The 25,892-nt window shown below is 43.1% G+C and overlaps 1 protein-coding gene across 1 annotated transcript in view; it reads right to left on the reverse strand.

The window, feature by feature from the left end:
* Positions 1–25,892, reverse strand: part of LOC134537025 (protein Skeletor, isoforms D/E-like) — a 75,433-nt gene that overhangs the window by 22,267 nt on the left and 27,274 nt on the right. Inside the window, exons 4-6 of the mRNA XM_063377218.1 lie at positions 25,337–25,445; positions 23,975–24,137; positions 22,620–22,882 (exon numbers count right to left, since the gene is read on the reverse strand). Coding sequence (XP_063233288.1) covers positions 22,620–22,882; positions 23,975–24,137; positions 25,337–25,445 — 535 coding nt within the window. The remainder of the gene's footprint in view (positions 1–22,619; positions 22,883–23,974; positions 24,138–25,336; positions 25,446–25,892) is intronic.

The following is a 25,892-nucleotide window of genomic DNA, read 5'->3' on the forward strand; positions in this document are numbered from 1 at the left end:
TTTCAGGGTGTTGTTGTCTGGACTCACTTTCAGAAGATGCCTTTTGATTTCATTGTTCGGCATACATTGTTCAAAATGTTTGATTCACAGGGAAATATGCTTTTTTTATTAATTTTTTTGTTGTAAAATCACCATATAGATAGTTGACTGTAAGAATCAAATATAGTAGTATCAAACCACAAAATTATTTTGTGGTTTATTTGAAATGGCAAAGTTTATGTTGTTACTACGAAATATTTAGTGGGGACTGTATCACGTAGTTCAGGTATTGTCTGGAGACGTCTGCTGTTACGTATTTGACACCACTTGCCACCTTACCATCGCCATATTGCATCACCCGGAAACATTGTGAGAAAAAAAAAAGAGTCTTGGACTCGAGTGACGATGGCTAATGAGCGTGAATTAGAATCACCGTCGTCAAACGCAGTCACGTTCATAAAATACAGTCCTTTGTAAAACTGCTTCCGCTATGCCTACACTGCACTTCACTTCGCAAACATACATAACACAGACCATCATCTGATGGGGGGATACGGCTCCATGAAGTATCCACGCAGTATTCACATGCACCCACTGGGGTTGCGTGTGGCTGCCACAAAACTTTTTTTTTTTTGTTTTCTTCGGTATGCAGAAATATTTCGGCTTCTTTTGTGTTTTTTAATATATACTGTATGGCAAAATATTATTATAATTAATTTATATAATCGTTTGAGTCCCGGAAATTTCGCGGATTCCTCTGGCCTCAGGATAGAATTCAAAGTTATAGGTGTGCTCGACCCATGTTTACTTTCCCATTGGTTGATTTCTTAGCGAGAACATTTTTATCCTTGTTATTTGGCACTACCTGATTCGCTTACTTCTCTCCCAGCTGGACATCGTTGGCTCACGGTCGTAGAAGGGGCGTGTCCAAACAACTGCGGGCCAATCATGAACACAGTGCGAGAGTGTGAAGGTTTGCATTCTAGCTTGCGACTAAATGAGTCCGCGAAATTTCCGTGGCTCTAATAATCGTCTTGAAAATTTAGTAGGAATTGTAAGCCTCTGTGCTCAAGGCAGAGAGCGGACGTACAATGTTTTAGTCGAATGCTTGCAACTGTGAGACCAAAAACGGTGAACCGATATATTTGTTAGCGCGAAGGCGGTTACTTCGGCAACTCCCCCCCCCCCCCCCCCCCCAGAGTCATTGTTGCGCGGAGGAACCTCCTCCTGCGCTGGAGCCACGCCGAGGCCGACAAGGCAGGCGTGCCAACTTTCACCGCGGGCCGCTTGCGTGAGCGTGGCTCCCCGTCTCACGCTCTCACGCTCTCACGTTCTCACGTTATACGGCCGGAGTAAATGGGACAGCAACTAGGGCAGGTAATGCTGTCCCGTTTACTCCAAGGATATAATCTGTTTTTTTCTTCTTTCTTTTGACGTGATAACGTCTTATAAATCGATGTACGCCGGCTGCACGCACGAAAAAAAATTGTCACGTTTCGCCTGAACCACGAGCGTGCAAGAACCGGCCAAAACCACCGTGCGAGAAAATCTTCTATAATATCAAACAGGTTAAGACGGGCTTTTTTAACTAACTGTTCGTGATTATATTTAAATAAATTATTTAAATTAAAACTTGCAAAAAACCTGTAAATAATATTTGAAAAATTAAAAAGTATGCAATTTTTCATAAATGTTTTTCTTATGACGTTATCACGTAAAATTATCGCCCGTAAACCGGCTTTACAGACAGCCACCTTATTATTTTACTTTCCCTAGTTGCTATCCTGTTTATTATACCCGTATAATCGATCCTGTTGCTTTCCCTAGTTGCTATCCCTGTTCGCTCTACAACGATCTAGAATCCAAGATGGCGGGTGTGACGTAAGAAATTTTTATATTTTTTTTTTGTTTTTATTAAGAATTTTTTTAAATATGTTAATAATAGATCACATGTTTACTCTGGCCGGGAATTGAACCAAGGATCGAAATCGATGTTGTAACTAAACAATTGAAGCAAACAATTTTCTAAATATATATATTTTTTTTATTTTTTCGGAATTTTTTGGTCATATATGAAAGATTTCAAGTTTACGGGCGTCAAGGTCGTAACCGCAATGTCTTAGGGACGGCTTGTCGTCGGGGAATTTAAGCCATCCGGGGGTATTTGTTTTCTTTCTAAGCCAAAAGTCTTTTGAGGTTTTTCGAATACAAAATTTTAGAATTTATGAGGATTAAAACGGGAAATTTTTCCTCATATTCGAACTTGTTAGTCGACCTCGTTGCTATTCGATTTACTCTCTACCCATATGATCGATCCCGTTATTTGCCATAGTTACCGTCCCATTTGCTCTACCAGCATAATCGATCGTGTTACTTGCCAGTTTATTTCCCCCCACTTTGCGTTTATTTCCCTGAAAATCATTAAATAAAGACTTAGGCCTAATTAGTAAAAAAAATTTTTTTAGAAACAATCACAAATGGTTATACTGTGAAGTTATTTAAAAATCATGTGCAATATAATGAGAAATTATAAGCAATATAATATAGCATACTATCCACCCACCCTTAAACGAAAAGAAAATTTACCACACATGTATGGTAAATTTTCCATTTGCTGCTTGGGTTAACAACTTCCATTACGTCATGTTTATGAACATTACCAACACAATTTCCAATGCGCATGGCAATGGTTAATTTTGATGGACGCATATAGGTTTTATCCCGAAATTTTTTTTTGTGTTGATATAGCCTGCAATCCCACTTAACTGCTTCTTATACCCTTAAAGTTGGAAGAAGTATTATTGTCAAGATGTAGTTCTCTATTGCAGTCTGTGTTTCCTCGTTGGTTGAGTTGAGTCTACTAGGCAAAAATATTTCCATCAGGGCATCAATGCAGGCGACTACCTTCACGAGCACAGTCTTGGAAAGAGGCATTCAGGCTTAAGGTACACAGGAAATACTATGGGATAAAGCTTTCGATGTCTGTACATCAATAGAGCTTCACTCATTTTATCTACTCCATCACCAAACATGCTAGGAAGCTTTTTACACTTGAAAAAAAAAATCCAAAGAAACTCACTCGTACATAAAAAAAATATATATTTATTAAGTTATATGAGTATAAAAATATCACATCATAAATACTTTAAAATACCATACAATGTAAGCATATGCAAGGCAGGTTCCCCCAGAGTTAAGAAAAAAAATAGCCTCTGTACGCACACTGTACATTATACTATCCATGCAAACTACTTGTTAGAAGTAGAACTAGCGCGGACAAGACACCAACTATAACTTATAATGTCTACTGTCGCACCCAAATTGGCACCCCAGTGACCAGCGGGAAACTATGGATCACGATTATTCCCGATATCTGCACCAGTGTCACTTGTGGAACTCCATTTCACTCGCGCACCAAGAAACAAGAGTTATGCTTTCTTCCCACGTTCGCCCATCACACCCGTCACTACAGGTAAGCCCTCGTGAGCTCATGTGAAGTAACAACATGTTTCTCCTTCTAAAATAGTCAGCATGACATTGCTTTGAAGCTGAAACCTGCAAAACCGACCAATATCTTTTAACAAATTAAATTTTTACCATAATAGGTTGATCAGAAGATTTTGGTTTCTCTCCAAAAATAATGCGGACTTACAGCCCGATGGCGAAAAAATATAAACCACAAAAAAAAAAGAAAGCTTTGAAACATTTCAATCTATTGTCCCTCTAAGAATAACTAGATATTCTGCCTTTTCTTTATCTGTTATCTTCAGTATGATACTTGGAACTTGCTACATAAAATAGACTTCGAACTATCGCAAAACTAGCGACGTGTTGTCTGAGACAGGTCATGTCCATTCATCCTGAGCAGAATACTCCGACCACGCACGAGTCAAGCATGTGGAACGTGTAAACAGATGTGATGGGTTTACTTAAAGACTGAATCCTTTATTTGCCATACGAGAGCAGTTATTATCTTTAACATGTAGACCACGCGACGGTACTCGGGTAGAACGCCGCGCTGATAAGTGACGAAGGTGTCTAGAGCTCCCGATGACCTGGAGATAGCTGCTGAAGGAGCGCACCAGAATGACGGACGAGGATACGAGCTTCTAGCGAGGTGGAGGGTCTGTCTGGAGGGTGGCTACACGACGGTCCTCAGGTAGAGCGCCGCGCTGGTATGTGACGAAGGTGTCTAGAGCTCCCGATGACCTGGAGATAGCTGCTGAAGGAGCGCACCAGAATGACGGACGAGGATACGAGCTTCTAGCGAGGTGGAGGGTATATCTGGAGGGTGGCTACGCGACGGTCCTCAGGTAGAACGTGGCGCTGGTAAGTGACGAAGGTGTCTAGAGCTCCCGATGACCTGGAGATATCTGCTGAAGGAGCGCACCAGAATGACGGCCGAGGAATAGAGCTTCTAGCGAGGTGGAGGGTCTGTCTGGAGGGTGGCTACACGACGGTCCTCAGGTAGAGCGCCGCGCTGGTATGTGACGAAGGTGTCTAGAGCTCCCGATGACCTGGAGATATCTGCTGAAGGAGCGCACCAGACTGACGGCCGAGGAATAGAGCTTCTAGCGAGGTGGAGGGTCTGTCTGGAGGGTGGCTACACGACGGTCCTCAGGTAGAGCGCCGCGCTGGTATGTGACGAAGGGATCTAGAGCTCCCGATGACCTGGAGATAGATGCTGAAGGAGCGTACCAGAATGACGGACGAGGATACGAGCTGCTAGCGAGGTGGAGGGTCTATCTGCAGGGTGGCTACGCGACGCGCTAGTACATGACGAAGGTGTCTAGAGCTCCCGATGACCTGGAGATATCTGCTGAAGGAGCGCACCAGACTGACGGCCGAGGAATAGAGCTTCTAGCGAGGTGGAGGGTCTGTCTGGAGGGTGGCTACACGACGGTCCTCAGGTAGAGCGCCGCGCTGGTATGTGACGAAGGGATCTAGAGCTCCCGATGACCTGGAGATAGATGCTGAAGGAGCGCACCAGACTGACGGCCGAGGAATAGAGCTTCTAGCGAGGTGGAGGGTCTGTCTGGAGGGTGGCTACACGACGGTCCTCAGGTAGAGCGCCGCGCTGGTATGTGACGAAGGGATCTAGAGCTCCCGATGACCTGGAGATAGATGCTGAAGGAGCGTACCAGAATGACGGACGAGGATACGAGCTGCTAGCGAGGTGGAGGGTCTATCTGCAGGGTGGCTACGCGACGCGCTAGTACATGACGAAGGGATCGAGAGCTCCCGATGACCTGGAGATAGATGCTGAAGGAGCGTACCAGAATTACGGACGAGGATACGAGCTTCTAGCGAGGTGGAGGGTCTGTCTGGAGGGTGACTACGCGACGGTCCTCAGGTAGAACGTGGCGCTGGTAAGTGACGAAGGTGTCTAGAGCTCTCGATGACCTGGAGATATCTGCTGAAGGAGCGCACCAGAATGACGGACGAGGATACGAGCTTCTGGCGAGGTGGAGGGTCTGTCTGGAGGGCGGCTACGCGACGCGCTAGTACGTGACGAAGGTGTCGGTGGCCCCCGACGCCCCTGAGATGCTGAAGCGGCTGAAGGAGCGCGCCTGGGACCTCTCCCTGGGGTCGTCGCGCTGAATCTGCGCTCTCTCCTCGAACTGCCCCACCGCGATGGACGGCACTATCTGCACGGAGCCGCGCGCCGGGGGCCGGTACGTGGAGGCGGCGAGCCGCAGGCGGTGCTGGGGGCGGGCGTCAGAGGCGGGCGCCTCGGCGAACTGTTCGCGCGCTTTGCTGAACGCGATATCGAGGTTTCGCTGAGGCGGCGGCGCGGGCTGCTCGGCCGCCCTCTGCAACACACAGAGACAAAAGGGCGGCTCTGTACAAAGAGGGGGGGAGGTGCAGAAGGAGAAGCGGTGTGCAAGGAGGGGGAGGAGAGAAACGAGAGGAAGCAGAGTCTAGAAGAAAACAATATCCACCACCAGTTACGGGGGGGGGGGGGGATAACCCAAAAGTGGCCACAACCAGCTCTTCTTTCGTGAAAACTGTGCTTTGTCCAAAGCGTCGATGGGTCCTCTTTCTATCATGTAGATTCTAGAGACAAATGTAGACTTATGTGTCGCATAATCGTCCATAAAAGACTATTTATACAGTCACTCTTTCATAGTGGATTACATGATGTGTATCTTACGAAACTGTAAACTCAGATCTTCGGTTCCTACTTACTTGAGCGCGTTGATCTAGGAAGGAGAGAGAACTTCCAAGATTACTCCTTTCTGTAAACATGGTGAGTTCGATTATTATGAAACTCTCAAACGCTCACTGAGAGTTGCGGAAACAGGTATTTAGCGGAGAAACTTGTCGACAGTCAATCAGTCGCCTTCCTGCAGCAGATGTAAGCAATGCTTAGCTACTCGTAGTCTCTTCTTTCTCTGTATTCACACATCCGCTACCTACTCACGTGTTTATCCTGAAGCTTTAATTGCAACATCTAATCGAACAGATAATTTATTTCAATGAGTTTTAGGGAATTTTAGAACTTGAAGTAATGTAAATGGCATATGCGGAGCTCTTATGTCAGTCGTTTTGATAATTTTTTATGATAACTTCGTAGTTACTGCTCGCATTTTGCTGTTAAATTGACGGTGTGTTACGAAGGCAGTTTTGAAACAGTTACATGGAGGTACTGCTAGGTTCTTTTTTCTTTCAGTGTCTGGTTTCATGGTTTTTTCCCCCTTCTATTAACCGTGAACCAGATATAATCGTGACGGCCGCCGCGAGTTGCAAGAAAGAATGTTCCTCATTCCCCCCCCCCTTCCCCACATACGAGACGGGGATCGTTACGAAACATCGGGAGTTCCGCAAGCCTCGTGCACTCGAAAGAGGACGTACCTCGCACACACTGGCCCCGACCACTCTCTCCGACCGACCTGCGATTTGCGTTCCTTTCGAATACCAACTACTGCAGTGTTGGACACTTTGGACTGAAAACTGGTTTTAAGTACACGTCAAAAATTTATTTAATCACTACACAACTAGTCAACAAACACACCGATATATATGTGTGTGTGTGTTTTTTTTTAGCAGCAGGAACGCTGCGCAGGGTACGTATTTACACAAAATGTGTCAATTTTTGTTGTTTAGAGTATCAACGTCAGGGCATTTAATATTTTAACTTTAGGTACTTAAAAAAATAATTTCAAATCCATAACCAAACAACATATAGCTATACAAATAGATTGCTCAAAATTTATAATTATGTATATAGTTTTTTGACATCAACTACTGTTAAATATATGTACACTAACATTAATATTCTAAATTTAGTTGTACATGCCACACTTTTAAAAAACTACTATAATTAAGAGGTTGTTCGTAAAGATTAGTCGTCAGACCAGCCCATCAGTGAAGTTAGTACATGCGCTACGTGCAAATTGATAAGCGTTATGTTATTTACAGCGTATACACTACATTATACAGCTGCGAAACTAGACCGGCTTGTTCCGACAGCAGTTCATTGCAGTCGACATCTGGCTGCAGACACGTTGCTTTATTTGTCTCACTCGATGCTCCCGTGTTAGCATTTTATGAAGGGTAAATTTGCAGAGACTGGAAAAATTCGCACTTTGGATGACCAGGATAGACTCCACCATCCCCTACACACTCGGGCAAATGCCACCTGCTCATTGGCTACTGACCCGTGACAACTGTCGACTGGGACGCTTGCGATTCGATACTTTTTTGGTTGAAGGTTTTTCATTGGCTCAAAGGTCCTTCAGATAAACTGTGAGCCAATCAGAGAAGCAATTTAAAGGTACAGTTGTTTGGATTCTGTCATATCGTGAAATGAATCCGCGAATTTTTCCGATCTCTAGAAATTTGTTTCCCTGGCTGGGAATAAGCAAGAGAGAATATTTTTACCGGGAGGGGGGTAAGAAAAATAAAATTTCTCCCTTCTCCACCGGTTGAATTTACACTGCTTTGTACACAATGCATCGATCGGGCCAGCGGCGACGGGACAACGCATAAGGTCAGCGACAATGTGGTCACCGCGTGATGATGCTTGATTGACGGCAATGCCGACCAACTAGCATGTAAGGCCGAACTTTAACTGGTCCACCAGCCAGAAACAGCTCAACAATATCACCTGAACTCTTTGACGATTCTTGCAGTGAGGGAGGCTAAATTAGAAACAATTGTTGTTTGTTGCTGCGTTGTCCAAAATTTGTTGTCTGTCTGTATTTACTGTTCTTACTGCAAATATATTTTCGTTGTCAGCCAAATGTGTTAAGTTCCGCGCTGAATTTTTATTTATTTGCATTGACTCTATTCCTTTCACGGAATTTTCGGCAACAGCCGATTTTCGGACTGTTCAAAGGGTGTTTGTGTATTCATCTTTGTTGTTCATTCGTGAGATTTTTTTCCTGTGACGTCGAATGTAATCCAGCAATGTCGTCTGTCCACGAGAGAACGGTTTGAACTGTTTCCGCCGAATGAAGATCGCTCGTACATGTTTGGAAAGTGGCATCGCACGGGCGTTACGCCGGGTTGTGTCAGCTCTCTCTCTCTCTCTCTCTCTCTCTCTCTCTCTCTCTCGTCTCCTTCAACCCGCCATTTTCTTCCTCTCTTCCCCCCGCGGGGCGGGGCTGCAACCCGCAATCAGCGCGCCGAAGGAGAACCAGGAACAAACCTCGGGCGCAGGTCAGCCAACCTGCCGCCAAGCGCCTTTCACTTTCTTCTTCTCTCCTCTTTTTTTTCCTCCTCTGCGTTGCGTCGTGCGGACCTCGGCCGATGCGTGCGTGGCGGAGTCCTTTCCTTTCCCGTCGACCCCGCGCTGTTAAATATGTCCTCCGCATACACTCACGGAGAATTATTCTAGTCAAACATTATCCACGTATCTCCGTAATTACTCGAACATCTTCGTAAATTCACGAGCACAAAGTTTACTCGCTTTGAAAACGAATCCACAAGAAAAATCCTGGCACGCCAACCAAACATAAAAAAAATAAAAAAATAAATTGGTTGTCTGTAAAGTCGGTTTACGGACGATAGTTTAACGTGACAACGTCATAACAAAACATTGATGAAATGATTGCATACTTTTATGACTAAAATTGAATCATTTTTATTGAATTATCACTATTTTGTTTGGATACAAAGAATGAGTGAAATAAAATCTACAATTTAATTGATAAATTTACTTTTATTTGCAATCATTAATTCAAATATGTTTATTACTTTAACGAAGAGATTATTTTAACTATAACTTTTATACATGTTTGCTATTTAACTTCTTCCAATCCGTGTTATTCTGTTAAGGATAGGACGATGATAGGAACAGTAGGAAACGAATGGGAGTGTTTCAAGTTTAATGTGCCTCGAAAAAGTCAAATCGATGGTTGTTCCAATCGAGTGGAAAAGAGATAGATGCGGCGCAAGTGTACAATGAGCGTAACTGGACACAGCGTGACGGGTACAATGTGCGTTACGGGACACTTTTTCGTGCGTGCATCCGGCGTTCATCGATTTATTAGACGTTGTCACGTCAACAACATGATAAGTCCACAGCAAATAACACTCTTCTACCTTCCAAGTGGCTTCCTACCCTGGACACAATCGAACTCAACATTGTAGTTCCTACGAAGATGCTGATAGCTGATATTACGAAGAACTCTTCATTTATCTGAGACACAATTTTTTTTTTTCGTTGCAAATTCCGCAAATTTACTATAATAACTAACAGTGAAGAGACATGACCTCTCCTGCATTCTACGCACTCTTCCTCCTTGGAGTTAGAGACTGGAGCCATCTCGCAGCAACGTTGTCCTTTACTTTTTCAAAGATCTTTAGTGATAAAGAACATATTACGCATTAAAGTATAAAATTGAAATGGATATGAATGGGAAACAAATTTACTGTGGTCTTTAGAGTCATTCTATGCATGGATGATCTGGGGTATGCTTCATGAATGCTAACGCTCTGTGAGGATTGGTTCCAAGAAGCTAATAAACTGCTCGAAAGGCTCTTCAGGGATGGTCAATATATGGATTTTGTTACGCCTCTCCTTAGTGCGCTAATAATTTTATTAAGTAAATTCTTGGAGAAACTTCTAAGATACAAAAATTTGGATACGTACTGGAAAGATAAACTTATAATAAAAAGATATGTCAATAATACTTCAGAGGGGCACTAAGGAGGGTGAACAAGAATTTATTACCGCCCCTGTGGGCTTACAGATGGCGGAGAGGATCGTAAGGCTTTTAAGTGAGAAGCCGAGGTTTGGTTGGCGAGCTATTCGATTTATTCTTATTAAAAATTGTTTTTCTATTTTATTTTGACTGTGCTTTCATAATTTGTATATGGTTTGCATATTGCAAATTTAAGACAACATTATTAAAAAAAAAGGTGAAAAACAATTGACAATCGGCCCGGGCCTCAACAGGGTTACTTATGAAGGCTAACATACAATTACACAAAAATTGTTTCGTTGCAATTTTGTGGATGGAACTTGAGCGATATTCTTCAGATGGACGGTTCTGAAGGGCCTTTTAGAGGGAGACGAAGTTGCGAGCAAGTGCATGGATTGCATCAAGGTCTGTGCAGCAGGACTGTGTGCGGCTGTGCGCGCCGAGTGTGTGTTGCCCGGGGAAGGAGGGGAGGCCAGCCCAGAGCCAGGGCGGGTCTCTACTCGGCGAGCTCCCCCGGGTCAGCCCTCAAGGCCGGCGACCCGGCGGGAAGTGCCCAAGGACGTAACTGCGCCTGGGCCGTGAACCCTGACCGCCCTCCTCCGACACACGACCCCCACAAGGGCGGGGCTGGGTGGCCCGGCCCCGTTTATTCTTAAATCTTCAACTATCAACAGAGACCGGAAAAATTTCGCGGATTCATTCGGCGATAGGCTAGAATTCAAATACATAAACCTTTTAGATGATTTTGCTACTGGCTTGCTGTTCGTCTGGACGAACCTCAACCAGTTAACAACTCTCGACCAAAGAAGGATCGAATCACAGACAAACCAGCCGAGACGACTTACCTACAAGTCGGCAGCCAATGAACTTGCGTTATTTGCCCGAGTGTACAGGGGAATGTGTAGTCTATCCTGAAGGCCATCGAAACCGCGAATTTTTCCGGTCCCTAACTATAATAATTTTTTTACCAACTAAAAAAAAACATATTGAATATTTTATAAACAAAGCTTAGTTCGGACTTATAAAATAGCAACCATAATCATAATTATACCCTGTATTTTCAGGTTAAATAACATTCTAAAAAAACAGTGTAGGTAAGAAATAACCACGCAATTATAATGTAGCGCGTGACTGTAAGATTAGGGGGAAAGGGGGGGGGGCGTTTTAGATCCTAAGATAAAGGTGTGTTGCAAGTCCCTTAAGTGCTTTCAAGAATATGTACTGGTTGTTTTACTCTGAAAACATGCGTTTTAGCCATTTTAACTCTTCTAAAAACACAGTTTAAAAACTTAATCCGAAATCAAAAGTACTTTTCGACCCTCGGCGAACTCTTAAATGCTTTTCGTAAGCAGACCCCACTCGGATATGCCCGGGTGGGCGTGGCGCCCATGATTCCAAGGATGGAGTGGGGGGGGGGGGCAGTGCCCTCTGACCCCCCCCCCCGGGATATACGCCCAAGGATGTTAAGACCACACAACTTGCCGCACATTCTGTTTCAGGTGTAGCCTGTCTACAGACCCGAACCGAGAAAAAAAAATAAAAAATAAAAAAATAAAAGCGTTTCAGAATTTTGAAATTTTCTGTTCCGCATGACTGTCTCCTCTGAGATGGCTAAAAATAAAGCGCACTAAATAGCACGGTACAGGCGTCGCATGCATCCCAGTTCAAAATGTGGTTTGTAACTCAATCGCATCGATACCACCGCAGAAAAGAAACTAAAGCTAAAACTGTAGGTATTGCGTTACAACCCGTCACACCATTGACTTTAACATTTGTATATAAATAACATTATTGACAAATGAAAATGTAGTATACTTAATTACAAGAATTTTAAACATTCCAAAGAAAGGAAAATACATAAAATTAATTTGAAAGGATTATTTAGTCAAAATAATATTTTGTTTATCTTTACAGAAAATTCCGTGATAATTGCATCACAAAAAGTTATATTAAAAAAAAAGAATTTATCAAGTACGTCAAAATCAGTAACAGTTAAAGAACTGCGGAATAAGTGGTAATGCTATTTAGAGTAGACTGTAATTTTGCGAAAAATTGAAATGGGCGGGAGAAAAGTAAAAATTCTCTAATTTTCCTAGGAAACACAGTCATAATTATAAAAGAATGAACGGAAATAAATAAACCATGCCTTTTCTTTTTAAGTGAATCATAACTACTTCCCTTCACTGAGACAGCAGAAATATGGCGTAAGCTTGTTGAAAAGAGGAAACATCGACAGGTGCAGGTGGGCGGAAGTAGCCTATGGTCACGTTTGAAGTAGCTCGGCTTCTGGGTTGTAGCCGCGTCCTTGTCGAATAATTCAAACGACGTTTCCGGTCGACGTTGCAGTCGCCATCATCAGGGAGCAGTCACCTACTTGCAGTTACAGTAGGTTACTACTCTATGATGATGGCGACTGCAATGTCGACCGAAACGTCGGTTGAATTATTCGCCAAGGACGCGGCTACAACCCTGAAGCCAAGCTACTCCAGACAATGGCCGTGAAAGCCTGCGAACATTATTATTGACAAGTTTGGCTCGGAAGGTCGCATGAACATCCAAGGGTCAAACACGCCAGAGCTTGAATGCGGTATCTCCAAACGTTTGAACGCCTTGAGGCAGGGCTCAGCGCACTAAGGCAGTTCTCCGCTTAAGGCGATGTCTGCCTGGTCGGGCACAGGGTGCTCTAAGGGTGAAACTTCCCCGCGCATCCCACGCCTCTTGGCCCATACGCTCCAGCCCCCGAACTGACGCGCAGTCTTCGGGAAGGTAGACTTGAGTGGTGACCATATTATTCTTAGAGACAGGAAAAATTCGCGAATTTAATCGGCGATAGGCTAAAATTCAAATACATATACCTTTTAGATGATTTTGCTGTTGGCTTACTGCTCATCTGGAAGAATCTCAACCAATTAAAAACTCTCAACCAAAGAAGGATCGAATCACAGACAAACCAGATGAGACGACTTACAAGTCAGCAGCCAATGATCTTGCGTTTTTTGCCCAAGTGCACAGGGGAATGTGCAGTCTATCCTGAAGGCCTTCGAAACTGCGAATTTTTCCGGTCCCTAATTATTCTGCAGCGGGATATTTCATATTAATTTTTTTTTACCCGTACGTATCCTACTTACAATACTGTGCAGCAAATGTTTCATACGTGAAGTATACCGCGAAAACACCTGTTCTGTTGTGTAACATCTTAGCTTCCGGTTCACGGAATTTGGTGGGAGTGATTTCGTGAATGCGACTGAACTACGTAACAAGAAGTAATGCGACGGAAATTTGTAACATAAAGTATGGAGGGAAGGTGCTGCTATCTGCGGCCAAAGCGTGAACCAAGGTTCACAAGGACAAAGGTGAACGTTATCGTATTAACTTTTTAGTGAATTTTACCAAGATGGGCAGCGTTCTCGTAAAATTACTTGTCGGAAATCAGGTCCAAAGCAGGGGTTTAGTATTTTTTTCCCCCAAGTCTTTTTTCGCTTTTAAAGGAGCCGTTTCATAATAGTTTCAAATTTCTTTGTGCCAATCGAATGGTTCGATAGTCGACGCAGCGAAAGTGCTGCTCTCTGCGCGTCATGGTGGCAAGCCGCTGTTACGATGCCGGCAGCGAATTCTAGCGGCAGGTTGTGGAAACTACGTGTGATTCGCGTCCAGAAATGTACTTTAGCTACGTATTTTGTATGGATGCAAAGAAGGAGTGAAATGAAATCTAAAATTTAATTGATAAATTTACTTTTATTTTCACTCATTAATTCAAGTATGTTTATTATTATTACTTTAACGAAGAGATTATTTTAACTATAACTTTTATACATGTTTGCTATTTAACTTCTTCCAATCTGTGTTATTCTTTTAAGGATAGGACGATGATAGAACTTTTGACTTTAAATCGAAATTATTTTAAAGAATAATACGGAAAATTACGTGTCCGAGACACGAGTTCCGTATTGTAAGCGTATCTTCAACACGAAAACACATTAAACCGCTGGTTACATGGGTTAGACGTCACACATCTCCGGCGAGGACTGAGACTCGCTCGCATATTTTTTTTAATGTATTGAAAAAAAAAAAAACATATATTGTTCGGCACGAATGTCCTCGAGCAGAAATCCTTACCTAACGATACTCGAGAACATATCACAGAACGACGCTAATTATTTATACATGGAAACAAGAGCGGAGAGTGGTGTACATAAAAAAAAATGTTAAAGTAAAAAAAAAAAAAGGCGGAGAGAAGGAAATCACGGACAGACTTTCCCTGTCAACGCGGCGACCTTGAGGACCTGATGGCGGGCAAAACGTGTTTCTCGGGCGAACCAAGGGCGTTTCTACGTGTTTTCCCGCTTGCCTGCTTTATTTATCTCCCGTCTCTCTCTCTCTCTCTCTCTCTCTCTCTCTCGATCTCTCCCCGGCTCTTCCCCTCGGGAATGTCCGCGGACGGCGAAAGCGAAAGTCGGACCGGGGCTCGGAGGTTGAATTACGGACGGCCGAGTCCCAATGATCCCTCCCCCCCCCCTCCCACCCCTCAGTCCGTGTGAGTCGACAGGACAACCTCTCATGTAGAAAGGCGGACCACGAAAGGGGGAAAAAACACGTCGGTAACATCCGTGGAGTGACTTTCACTTGCAAAATTATTATTGGCCAGGGAGCAGGCAATCTTTTTTTTTTATTTTCCGCGAAAAAAAATTAATACCTACAATCCGGACGCTTATTAGACTGCAATTAGGCACGATTCCCCCCCCCCCCCACTAAAACCAGGGGTTTCTTCTTCCTCGTGATTGGCGGTCATCGGAGAGAGACGCCGTCGCCTTGTCCGACTCGTGGCTAGAGACCGGAAAAATTCGCGGATTCATTTCACGATATGATAGAATCCAAAACAACTGTACCTTTATATTTGCTTCTCTGATTGGCTCACAGTTTTATCTGAAGGACTTTGAGCCAATGAAAAAACCTTCAACCAAAAAAAAAGTATGGAATCGCAAGCGTCCCAGTTGACACGTGTCACGAGTCAGTAGCCAATGAGCAGGTGGCATTTTTCCTGAGTGTGTAAGGGGTTTTTGGAGTCTATCCTGGAGGTCATCCAAAGCGCGAATTTTTCCAGTCTCTACTCGTGGCCGTTCAGCTGTGGACACACGTGCCTGGAAGAAAAACCTCGACCAATCACGACGCCGCAGCCGAGCGTTTTAACTCTCAGCTAGTCTCCAAATCTTTACGCGAAAAAAAATAAATAAATAAAGAGGGTTGTCTGTAAAATCGGTTTACGGACGATAATTTTAGGCGATAACGTCATAAGAAAACGTTGATGAAAAATTGCATACCTCAACCTGTTTTGATATTATAGAAGATTTTCTCGCACGGTGCTGGTTGGTCGGTTCTTGCACGCTCGGCTCAGGCGGAACGTGACAATGAGTCATGCTTTTTTCGTGCGTGCAGCCGGCGTTCGTCGATTTATAAGACGTTAACACGTCAAAAAAAACTCATTACACTACTATATTATAATACCGGTTTTTCTCTCTATGTTCATCTTAAATTTACCGATAACTATAGGCCTCCAAAATTCGCGGGTTCAATGACCTCCAGGATAGACTCTACTACACTCTACACACTCGGGCATATGTCAACTGTTCATTGGCTGCTGACTAGTGAGTCGTCTCGACTGAGTGTCTGTGATTCGACACTTCTTTGAGTGAGGGTCTCTGATTGGCCCTCATTGCTCCAGATTAACAGTGAAAACGAAGGACCCTTTCGTTTACAGAAGTGACTGTACATCCAACAACTTCCACGTCGCGCGCGGGGCAGCGGTCTGGAAAACAGCTCTCTTCGACGCAAAAAACAACTTTTATTTTTTAAAATGTGGACCAGTATCCATTTCTTCGCGTGAAGTGAAGTTTAGCTATACTTTCTGTACGTGAGAGTTCGTGTTGCAAGGAAAAAAAAAAATATTGTAGCCTCAAAGAACTGAGAAACACCAAAGAAAGATTATATATTAAAGGTTAATTTTTTTTTACAGGAAAAAAAATTGTTTGATAAACTTTTTTAAAGCAGCTTGGCTTTTGGGTTGTAGCCGTGTCCTTGGCAAATAATTCACCGACGTTTCGGTCGACATTGCAGTCGCCATCATCAGGGAGCAATTACCTACTCAGTAGGTAAATGCTCCCTGATCGGTAGGTAACTGCTCCCTGATGATGGCGACTGCAGTGTCGACCAGAAACGTCGGTTGAATTATTCACCAAAGGACGCGGGCTACAACCCAGAAGCCAAGCTACTTCAGACAATGGCCGTGACAGCCTGCAAACATTATTATTATTTTTTTTACTTTGCCGTAAATGGAAAAAAGGTTGCTTCCTTCCACGGCGCGTAGTTGCCCGTGTACTCGTGGTGTCCTGAGTTCGTTCCTCGGTCGCGACGGGGTGCTGTCATAACTTATAAACACACAACTTAGAAACACGCAACTTAGAAACACATAACTTAGAATTTTCTAAGTTATGGCTTTCTACGTTATGAAGTTTCTAAGTTGTGTGGTTCTGCGTTGCGTGTTTCTAAGTTATGATCGTTCTAAGTTGTGTATTTCTAAGTTGTGATAGTTCTAAGTTGTGACTTTCTACGTTACGACGTTTCTAAGTTGTGTGGTTCTGCGTTGCGTGTTTCTAAGTTGTGTGTTTCTAAGTTATGACAGTTCTAAGTTGTGTGTTTCTAAGTTGTGATAGTTCTAAGTTGTGACTTTCTACGTTACGACGTTTCTAAGTTGTGTGGTTCTTTGTTGCGTGTTTCTAAGTTACGTGTTTCTAAGTTATGACCGTTCTAAGTTGTGTGTTTCTAAGTTACGTGGATTTTTCCAAGTTTTCTAAGTTATGACAGTTCTAAGTTGTGACTTTCTACGTTACGACGTTTCTAAGTTGTGTGGTTCTTTGTTGCGTGTTTCTAAGTTACGTGTTTCTAAGTTATGACCGTTCTAAGTTGTGTGTTTCTAAGTTACGTGGATTTTTCCAAGTTTTCTAAGTTATGACAGTTCTAAGTTGTGACTTTCTAAGTTATGTGTGGTTCCCGGTCGCGACCCCTAGGGGTGTGGGGATGGCGCAAGGGTCGCTCCTTACCTTCTGCCCGCGGAGCCCTCGACATCGGTGACCCCCCGGGAGGGGTGGGGGGGGGGGGGTCCAGACCGGGACAGAACACCGCCAACACGGGTTTCCTCGGGGTGCTCCCAGTTTCTCTCCTTCCTTCCGTCAGCGCTTCGTCCTCGTCTCGTCGACCCACGTCGCCCATTCGTCGACTCAACTCCCGCGGGAACATGTACATATCTGCACCTCGGCGGCATGACACACTGTGTCCACTTTTATCCTTAAACTTGACCTCTGTTCGACGTTCTCTCCAGCGGTGTGCAATACTACGATTTTCGCTACGTCAAAAATGCAGATATTTTAAAATTATTTAAACTGCACTCATTAAAAATATTTTTTTTTTTTTTTCGAGACACGGTGTCTTATGTCAAATATATGCCGTGTTACCTGTCTCAGTTTGACAGTTCTCAAAAAAAGCAGTTTTCCTAACTGCCACTTGGTCGTGGATGCTGACAACCCAACGAGGGTTTCTTTTTTAACAATCGCCGCTGACGGGACAGCAGTGACAGATCACCGGGTCTACTTTCGGTCAACTGTCAAACCTGGGACAAGTTGAAGTACACCGACTGCAACCGGGCGAGCTCAGTTTTGGGTTGGCAGTGAAAACCGGGGAAATTTTCCGTACGCTTCAAGAGGAGGTTGGTCGCACTGGGCTCGGCGCGTGTTTAGCGTCGCCAACAGCAGTGCGCCAACTGACGTGATTTTCGGAAAACATCTGACCATCGAACATCCCGCGGTGCTTGTCAACACGTCTGCTTGTCGGAGAAACATAACTTTCCTGATTCCAAAAACCCTTCTTTGCGCGTTCCCTGAATTGTACCAATACGGTTTGAGGAAAGAAAAAAAAAATTTGCCTGTGAAAGTGAGTGAATTATAATTTTAAAAATATAAACTATATGTATAAAATTATTTTTGTATTTGGTTTTTGTTAAGACATTGTGAGTTGTAAAACTATAAATTCTTCTGACAGTAATTGCGCGTGTAAAAGTGCACAAAGAAAGCGTTTTAGAGGGAACTAAAATATTGCAATATTTGTATGGTCGTACAAGTCTTACGTGCGATTTTTTCAAAACACGAGTTTCGAATGGATGATATCTTACGAGTTGTTCTCACATTAGCGTAATAAATTCCCACTCCACAAATAAAAACATCTTCCTCTTGCTAAATATGTCTCGATTTATGTCCCACATTAACTAGCACATACACCCTTAACAAGAACCTAGCTTGTTTTGTTCTATATTTGTTGATTTAGTAATTCATAAATTCATATGGACGATGTTGTCTTTCATTCAAATTTTACTTTAGCACAAGAAATAATACATATTTCACAGAAAAAATACTTATTTGAATCCAAAATTTACGACATTTAAGTCATTTTTAAACTTACCAAATATGTTACCAGGTTTCATTTATTGCACTTAGCGTCTCAGATACTTCCAAGCATTAATTAGCAACTAGTGCGAACAACGCAGAATCCAACACCTGCTCTTTTTCCCCAATAACATGTTAAAAACTTTTAACACAACATTTAATGTTTATATTTGAATTAAATAACATCTAAGAAGACACCTATACCATATGTTTATAATCCACTAATTTTTCTTTAAAGCAATTAAGTCACAGACACCTTGGCCAAAATTTTAAACATTTGGGTTTACTTATGAAGTTTAAAGTCTTATTTTAAATAATTAAGCTTAGAGACAATTATTGACTCATGCAAAACTTTACATCACATGTTTTATAACTTTTTTTTTCAGTGTGAAAAGATCAGCGGTTAACAATACAATAAAAAGATGACGAAAGAGTTAGCAGTAATGGAAAATTTATACTGGGGATGTATTTTTATGAGCAACTAACAACTCTAAAAAGTCCAAATGTTAAAATCTTTTAATAGTAATTCTGTGTAAATTAAAACAATTAATGCAAGTTTTCCTTGAAATACTACATGGTAAATTATTGTAAACAAGTTTGAATTTTTTGGTTACTTATGCAAATTTTCGAGTTCAGAATATATTTTTTTAACATTTCAAAGTAGTAATTTTACAACAGCTGTGTTTATCTCGTTTCGTGTTTTACAATACTGGCACCATTAAATTGATAAGACAATCTTGCAAGAGTGGGACAGATTTGTATCACGTTAGCTGTATGTTCACTTGTGAGGACGAAACATTCAGAGATCAGAGCTTTGTCTGCTAACTGCCACGTAAGTCAAAGTTCACACTGACGTGATTTTTGAGATTTATATTTATCTAAGTAACAAATCATCCAACCGAATAGTTGTAACTTTTACCCCAGGATTATTGTTAAATATTTTCAAAGTAAACAAACCTTTGTATGATATCATAAAATTAAAATAATTATTTTCTGATCTTGTATTTTTAGGAATAGATTTTTAATCTTACTTTTTTTATGTGTAGAATATAACCTGTGGATTTTGCACATACATAAGGGCATATAACTTACACAGTTCCACACCAATACATTATAATAACAATCAAATAAGCCAAAAAAATGCTTGGGTACTTCTATTCATTTCAAGTGATTCAATTGCATTTTAAAACAAATTCTTCTTTATTTCCTCAGTAACAATGCTAAATTAACCACTCAATTGAAAATGTGCTTGATTAATGGAGAGGAAAAAAATCTTCGACTTTTGTGTGAAAAATAAACCTTATTTCAACAGTTTTAACTTTCATTAGTTGGTGACTCGGTATAATTTTAAGATTACCTACAGCTAAAACTACCTGAGGCCATACGATAATATTATTTTTAAGATTTCATGAATGTAGGCTATTTCTTTTCAAATTTTATTAATGCTGTATATTTTATTTATATATCTTCTGATAAACCATAGTTATGATAAATCGCAGTTTTTATTTTCTGTGATTGTTCCATTAAACTTAAAATATATCGGTTTGAATATATTAATGTTAATTCAACCTTCAGTATACCATGGCCTTATAAAGATTTAAAATCAAAAAAGTCACATAAATTATTAATTAAGAAACTTTTGTCATGACATCTCCAACTTTCTCTGTTACAAATGAAATGAGACAGAAGTGTCCAAGCATTTTTGTGAACGGTGAAAGGTTTGCCTTATTCTGCACCACTCAAATATGAGTCACGTATTTTCGAAAACACTCTTTCAGAAATTTTCCATTTGAGATATTTTAATTTTTAAAATTTTCTCTTCAAGGTAAATAAAAAAAACACATGAAAATACTTAAATACGATGCGAAAATAAAGGGAGGAAAAAAATAAAACGAAGTATGCCACATTGCCGTCGTTAATACAGAGATTACACATAATTCGTTTTTTGAGACAAAAAGTGACTAAACATAATGTAATTATTATGATTCCACAAATAAGCGGTGGCTGAATATAGATTTCAAGGCATTACATTAAATTACGACAACGTAAAAGATTTAAAAAAAAAAATGGTTTCTAACCTCAAAATTGCTGAATTGAAGATGGAATATTTCTGATTTCACCTCTAGCTATTAGGGGAGAGAACAGCGTAGAGTATTGTTTACGGAGTCTTAGGCTATGTTCTCGGATTGTGACTGGGCTAAAAGGCGAACCTTCCACTTGCGCAGTCGCGTCTGTCCGACCGAGTTGTCCGACCCTGCTGTCCGATACGTCTCCTGTAGCAGCGAGACACGTTCACTTGTCCGACGAACCTGGTTCTCGTGACAGTGCATAGAACGCAGTGCGGTAGATTGTTTAAAATACTTATCCTGGCTTTCCTCTCGGCTTGACACAGATAAAGATTAGCAAGAACGCGTATTGTTACACTTGTTGAAGATTTTAACTAAGAAATTTGTAAATATTTTTTTTAGGCCAGACCTGTTATTTTCATGAGTAACGCACTTATAAGTGGAACTTATTCGATTTGTTATTTTCGGGTACTTCGTTTTCTATCGTAAAGGTTAAAAAATTAATAACACATTTGCCCTAAATGAAAATAAAAAATACCCACATATTTAAACGTTATATTTGAAAAAAAATAATATTATTCCACTCGATTTTGTCGTGATTCTAATTCACGAATGTTGTCCACGACGTCAGATGCAGATGGCGCAGTCTGACCGGTCTGGCCCTCAAGTTCTGCCAGGGAGCAGGTCTGTAGGAGTCGATAGAAAAAAATGAGGGGGGAAGAGAAAACTGCGTGCCCAAGGGTTTCGCTCATTGAAAAAAAAAAAAAAAAAAAAGGCGGTGAGGGGTAACCGACACAACTCATCTAATTAAACGGTCTAAGCTTATGACCACGAAATAAGCGAAGAAAGTTATAGCGAAGGGCTTTTTAAATCCAGAGGGTCACTCTACTTCTCCTCTGCAAGATTTTTTTTTTTTTTGCTTGGAGTGAAAAGGGGGGGGGGGGGGTGTTTGTAAAAAAATAAATAAACGTAAAATCTAAAATGTTATTTTACGACATTAAGTGCCCCCTAAAGTGCCATATTTGGTTTAGTATATATGAGTGTATTTGGATGAGATGATTTTAAGAAGAGGCTGACCTGGGTCACTACCCCCGGGGCACGTCCCCAGAGGGGGATGGTAATGACCCCGGAGGGTGGAGAGGGGGCGCCTACCTGCGGCGACACCCCCAGCATGCGCAGCGGGGGTAAGAGGCCAGGGGGGGTGGTAATGACCCCGGAGGGTGGAGAGGGGGCGCCTACCTGCGGCGACACCCCCAGCATGCGCAGCGGGGGTAAGAGGCCAGGGGGGGTGGTAATGACCCCGGAGGGTGGAGAGGGGGCGCCTACCTGCGGCGACACTCCCAGCATGCGCAGCGGGGGTAAGAGGCCAGGGGGGGTGGTAATGACCCCGGAGGGTGGAGAGGGGGCGCCTACCTGCGGCGACACCCCCAGCATGCGCAGCGGGGGTAAGAGGCCAGGGGGGGTGGTAATGACCCCGGAGGGTGGAGAGGGGGCGCCTACCTGCGGCGACACCCCCAGCATGCGCAGCGGGGGTAAGAGGCCAGGGGGGGTGGTAATGACCCCGGAGGGTGGAGAGGGGGCGCCTACCTGCGGCGACACCCCCAGCATGCGCAGCGGGGGTAAGAGGCCAGGGGGGGTGGTAATGACCCCGGAGGGTGGAGAGGGGGCGCCTACCTGCGGCGACACCCCCAGCATGCGCAGCGGGGGTAAGAGGCCAGGGGGGGTGGTAATGACCCCGGAGGGTGGAGAGGGGGCGCCTACCTGCGGCGACACCCCCAGCATGCGCAGCGGGGGTAAGAGGCCAGGGGGGGTGGTAATGACCCCGGAGGGTGGAGAGGGGGCGCCTACCTGCGGCGACACTCCCAGCATGCGCAGCGAGGGTAAGAGGCCAGGGGGGTGGTAATGACCCCGGAGGGTGGAGAGGGGGCGCCTACCTGCGGCGACACTCCCAGCATGCGCAGCGAGGGCGGCACGTTGAGCGCGCGCGCCGGCAGCCGCACGTGGCCGAAGTCCACGGCGAACGCCTCGCACCACACGCCGAAGTGGCCGATGTCGAGGACGGTGAGGTCGCCGGGCAAGGTGAGCACGATGGTCTTGCGGTCGTAGCGCCGCAGCGGTTCCTCCTGGCCGTTTTCGTCGGGCACGCGCACCCCCTGGGGGCCCGGCTTGGCGCCGCGTCCCACCCAGAACTTGGCGTCTGTCCGAACAAGTGCGACAGTGTCACAACCCCGAACACACCATCTAACTTTATATCCTTGAATATCACTCTCAAATGTTTGCAGGCCGTGTTATATAAATATATATATATACATAAATACCTATTTTAAACAATTGTTGGGAAACCAGACGTTATAAATCTTTTTTTGTTGTATCAACAAGTTGTTGCTCATAAGATGAAGATCTATCTACCATATCCATTGTGCCTTACCCAAGGTTCCTTACCCGGGGTTCCTCCCTTAGCCAAGGTGCCTTAAACCAAGGTACCTTATCCTAGGTGATTTATCCAAGGTACATTATCCTAGGTGACTTATCCAAGGTACCTTATCTTAGGTGTCTTATTCAAGGTACCTTATCCTAGATGACTTTTCCTTGGTGACTCACCCTAGGTTCCTTATCCAAGATGCCTTATCCTAAGTGACTTATCCAAGGTTCCCTTAGACGAGAAGATCCGGGTTCCATTTCCGGTGGATGTCGAACCCATAAATGTTTTCGCAAGTGGGGAAACAAACGTGGCGTACGTTGCCGTGAGCTCGGTACGGTTTTCGCCGGATACTCCCGTTTTCCAGTTAAATGTTTCAAAACCATGTTAATATTTTTTTCATTTCTCATAGATTATTCATATTTGGGAAACTTGAGACCTAGATTCGGATTTTGGGGTATAAAATCGAAGTACTCTGTGGTATTCGGATTCGAAGTGTATATTCGAAGTACCTACTCTTTGGTATTCGCATTCTCTAGGTGTACTCGAATTTATCTTTGGTATTTGGATTGGAAGTGTATATTCGAATTTCTCTTTGGTATTCGGATTCGAAATGTATATTCGAAGTATTCTTTGGTATTCGAATTCGATAGGTGTATTCAAATTTCTCTTTGGTACATGGATTCGAGGGGAATGTTCGAAGTACTCTTTGATATTCGGATATGAACGGTGTATTCGAATTTCTCTTTGGTATTCGGATTCGAAAGGTATATTCGAAGTACTCTTTGGTATTCGAATTCGAGAGGAGCGGGGTTCGACAGGTGACCGGTTGATGGACCGAGTCAGCCGGCGGGGGATTGGCGCACTGACCTGGCGCCTCGCCGTCGTAGGAGAAGTTGGGGATGAGCAGCGTCTGCGCATCCACGATGACGATGGAGTCGGAGGACACCCCGTGGACCCCGCTCAGACCCTGGATCTTCTGCGGCCGCGGGTAGTCCAGGCTCTTGGGGATGCGCACGTCGCCGAAGTTCACCTGCAAACAGCGTGCTATGTTGCCAGATGCACGTCATAGAGCATAAATGGTATAGACACACCTTTATTATTTTGTAATGCGAAATTTGAGAATATATTTTCTTCTTGAATTTCATCAAACAGTATATTTAAATAATATTCTATTCTATCTTCTACGGAAACGTAACTGAAAGACGCCATCTTGGTTATCACTTTCAACCACAATTTCATATTAAAATATTTGGCCCAGTTTAACCATTATAAATAATTAATGGAATGCCTTGTTCTATTTAATTAGTGACCTATTGCCACTTATAGTTTCTCTCCTGTAATAACATAATTGCAGTTTATAATTTATATTTTATCCTTTATAGTGGTCTTCAAACAATCAAAAATATACTAAAATTTATTATGTTTATTGAGTCCAAGTGAATCTCAGCCCTTTTTTTTTTTTTAATTCTTGTCCGTTGTATACCTACAGTCAAAATAGTGTTGAAATATGAACATACTTGTCGAAACCTGTTGCTAGTTGGAACATATTTAATACAGCGTGTGTTTAAGTTTTTTTCTCAGACTATGGCAAAAATTACTGTCAGAAGTCAATACAAAATATTTAGTTCAGCTGGAATAAACTATACAATTTTCTCCCTGAAATTATAAAGAGTATTATTAACGGATTATTTTCACACCAGGTTAGACTATAGATAATAAAAACACTTCAGTGGAATCTTTGGTCGAAGCAAGGTCACTATCTTTTCACATGTCGGAATTGGTTCCTCATGACTGGGTCGCTCATGACTGGGTCGCTCATGATCGGGTAAAAACTTCCTCAAAGTCCTACACAGCAGTTCAAATTATACAAGATGACACAGAAAAACGAGAAAAACGGGAACGTTTTGCAAACAAATAAAAATAGAATACCACCTGAAACAACACAAAAGTTTGTTGAAAACAAATTGAGCTCTTACAACTTGTAGTCTAATGAACGGTCAGAATTTTCTTTCGCAAAAAAAAAAAAAAAAAACTTCCTCCGAATAAACTTTTAGCCAGTAGTAGAAGCAGCACAGAGTTATACGTATTTCAATTTGCCCGAATTTAAATAAATTGGGGACTTCTTTCCGTTCTCCACGAGTCGCTCGCGCGCTCACTCGGGAGAGAGAGAGATAGATAGATAGAGAGAGAGACGGTCGAGGGCGTGTTGGCTCCCGGCCGTGCACTCACCGAGAACTCGTCGCACCACACGGAGAACCACTTGATGCTGCTGAGGCTGCTGGACTCTGGCAGGGTGAGCGTGACGTGCTTACCCACGTAGCGCGGCAGCGGCTGGTCCCTGGAAGCACCCGCATTGTCGCTCCGTAATCCCTCCATCACCTCCAACACTCCTCCGTCGTACCACCAACCCCCTCTAACACCTCCCTCGACACCCCTCAATCATGCCTCGTCATACCTTCGGCACTCCTCCGACATCCCTCCGATACCCCTCTATCACCCCTCGTCCACCACTCCAACATCCCTCCGACATCCCTCCGACACCCCTCAATTCTTTTGCCGAATGTTTTCACAGGAGTGGGTGTTATACCATACGTACGAACATGCTAAACACCAATTATTTCTTATTACTAGAGCATGTCTTTATCACGAAAACATTTTGAGACTAAATGTGTGTTAGAACACTGTAGGATCGACTGTGTTTCTGCCAGCACACAATCACAGCCATCCAGTTCGGAAATAAACTCGCCACGAATTGCCTGGCCAAATAAGGTGATGGATGGCCTCT

This window comes from Bacillus rossius, chromosome 11 (genome assembly GCF_032445375.1).
Source record: "Bacillus rossius redtenbacheri isolate Brsri chromosome 11, Brsri_v3, whole genome shotgun sequence".
NCBI lineage: Eukaryota > Metazoa > Arthropoda > Insecta > Phasmatodea > Bacillidae > Bacillus > Bacillus rossius.